The sequence below is a fragment of the Aplidium turbinatum genome, chromosome 5, assembly GCF_918807975.1.
Source record: "Aplidium turbinatum chromosome 5, kaAplTurb1.1, whole genome shotgun sequence".
Lineage (NCBI taxonomy): Eukaryota > Metazoa > Chordata > Ascidiacea > Aplousobranchia > Polyclinidae > Aplidium > Aplidium turbinatum.
In genome coordinates, this window is record NC_137476.1 from 33,687,849 (window position 1) to 33,690,092 (window position 2,244).

The following is a 2,244-nucleotide window of genomic DNA, read 5'->3' on the forward strand; positions in this document are numbered from 1 at the left end:
ATTCTGGTGAAATGCTATATAAATGTGAGGTTTGTGAAAAGGCGTTTTTGCAATCTAGTAATTTGAAATCTCATGTGATAACTAGAGCAAGTTTTTGTTGCACTACAATCGTGAGAAAGTTGCACTTAATTTTAACAAAAGTTGCAGTAAAAAGTTGCATTTAAAAAGTTGCTTCTTACTTGCAAAACAAAAAATGCACCTTTATAAACACACAGTTTAACTAACTAAGCTATCTCAACAAAACTTGACCTCGAAAGACTAGACACAACCTGTTTCCGTTTGTGCGGGCTTGGCCAAAAGCAAAGTCATACTTCCACTTCTAATTTAGTTCGGGCACTGTCGTGCTTGGCTGGGGTTGTTGAACTTCTTGCTTGCAAGCCAACTGTTGCGTCATAGATAACATTGAGATGCAGCTAATCCATCACATAGCTCTTTGGTACATTTTGCGCAATACTTGATACAAGTTGCAGTAAAAAGTTAAATGAAAAATAGAAAAAAAGTTGCAATATAGAATTCCTACAAACAGCTTAAAACATCATACTACATAAATTCTGAGTATTTAGGAAGCTGTAAAAAAAATTGCAAAAGTTGCAAAAACTTGCCCTAGTGATAACCCATTGTGATGAAAACTACATAGATGCGATTTTTGCGACAAATCATTTTCACGCATGCATAATTTAAATCAGCACAAACTAATCACATGCCTTATATGAGATTCACTTATCAATTGCAGCAATTGAGTTTTTCTATAAGAAAATCTAGTTTTTCAACCAAAAAAAGATTATGTTTAGCCAAAATTGTGAATGTTTTGTTTTTACATGTTTGTCATATGATCGGCTTTAGTTATTTACCTGAGTAAAGTCCTCTTCGGAATGTGATGTTTGATGTTTTTAATAATAATAATCGTGTTTTTATTTGCGCCCATTGCGATAACATACAGTACACTGCGATCACAGATGCGATACGACAGGAAGCAGCGAAGTGACAGATAGTCTTCTAGTCAGCTGCTTCCCTTATTTTGGCTTGTAATTAAGTGTCTTTGCCGAGACACGGCCGCGTGCTCTGGAGCGGTGTCGAATCCACGTCCTTTCAAACGTTCTTACCACTCAGCTACGCCTCCAACAAATTTTTTGACAGAGTTGCGTTTTTGACAAAGTTGATTATATACTCGTAATTTTATGTCCTAGGCATTCTACGTACTGTACTCATAATTTTTAACGTTTGTCTCACATATTTCTCCTGTTTGATTTTCAGAAAAATATTACTTCATTCAGTTGCTTCATTATAAAATAAGTGTTATTAAGTCAGTTTGCTGTTTCCTCCAATTTTGTATATGAATCCACATGAAAGTGTCCCTGTGAAGCTTGAAGTTTCTGAAGTATGCGAACCTTATGAAATCATTGGCCAAGATCATTTGGAAATTGGTCCAGACACCAAGGAATGTTATCCATGTTTGCATCAGGAAGAATTATCATCTCCAATCCAATCAATTGAGAATGAAGTTCTGAATGACGTTGTGTGGTATGTACCGTATGTCATAAGCATTTTAAACTGAATAATCGTTGGTCAATCATTAGATTGTTCATCAGAGAAACCATTTTACTGGTTTTGCATTAAAAATTTCAAATGCATATCTACTGGAACGTGAAAAGTCATCAGTGGTCTCTTTTTTATGAAAAGACAACATGTTATTAATAGAGCTGCCTTTTAGTATGAATCACCATGTAAAGATTCAAATGAAGCATGAAGTTCCTGAAATATGCAAATCGTATGAAAGTATTGACCAAGATGATTTAAAAACTACTTCGAGAAATATCTTCAGACTTCGAGAAATATCATCCATACTTGTATCAAGACAAATTAGCTCACATCCTATCAACAAAGAGGGTAACCTTAAACTGCAATATACGTAATAAACATTTCCAAAACAAGTTAGTATTGAGTACCCATCACAAAAATAACATTTGAAAGAACGACCTTGTTGCAATTTATGTTGAAGACTTGTGATAAAAGTGAAAAGAGTTTTAACAATTAATTGTCGTTTTACCTTTCAGTATGAATCAAGATGAAAAGGTTCCAGTGAAGCTTAAAGTTCTTGAATCATATAAAATTATTCACGAAGATAATTTGAAAAATGTTTCTGCAACCAAGGAATGTCCTCCATATTTGTATCAAGAAGGGTTATCTTTCATCTAACCAACTGAGAAAGAAACTTTAAAGTGCAATATATGTTATAAACGTGTC

General features: G+C 34.0%; 1 protein-coding gene across 1 annotated transcript; it reads left to right on the plus strand.

Moving 5' to 3' along the window:
• The first annotated feature begins 1,328 nt into the window (after window positions 1–1,328).
• Window positions 1,329–2,244, plus strand: LOC145771268 (uncharacterized). The gene is made up of 2 exons (XM_082583004.1): window positions 1,329–1,521; window positions 2,055–2,244. The coding sequence occupies exons 1-2, from the start codon at window positions 1,334–1,336 to the stop codon at window positions 2,194–2,196; spliced, it is 330 nt and encodes a 109-aa protein (XP_082439130.1). The 5' UTR covers window positions 1,329–1,333; the 3' UTR covers window positions 2,197–2,244.

What these genes read in the sequence shown, in the direction of transcription:
- LOC145771268 (XM_082583004.1), top strand. Translation starts at nt 1,334, where the DNA reads ATGAATCCACATGAAAGTGTCCCTGTGAAGCTTGAAGTTTCTGAAGTA. An exon ending in GTTCTGAATGACGTTGTGTG is followed by an intron (nt 1,522 to 2,054) that starts GTATGTACCGTA and finishes TTTACCTTTCAG; the next exon opens with TATGAATCAAGATGAAAAGG.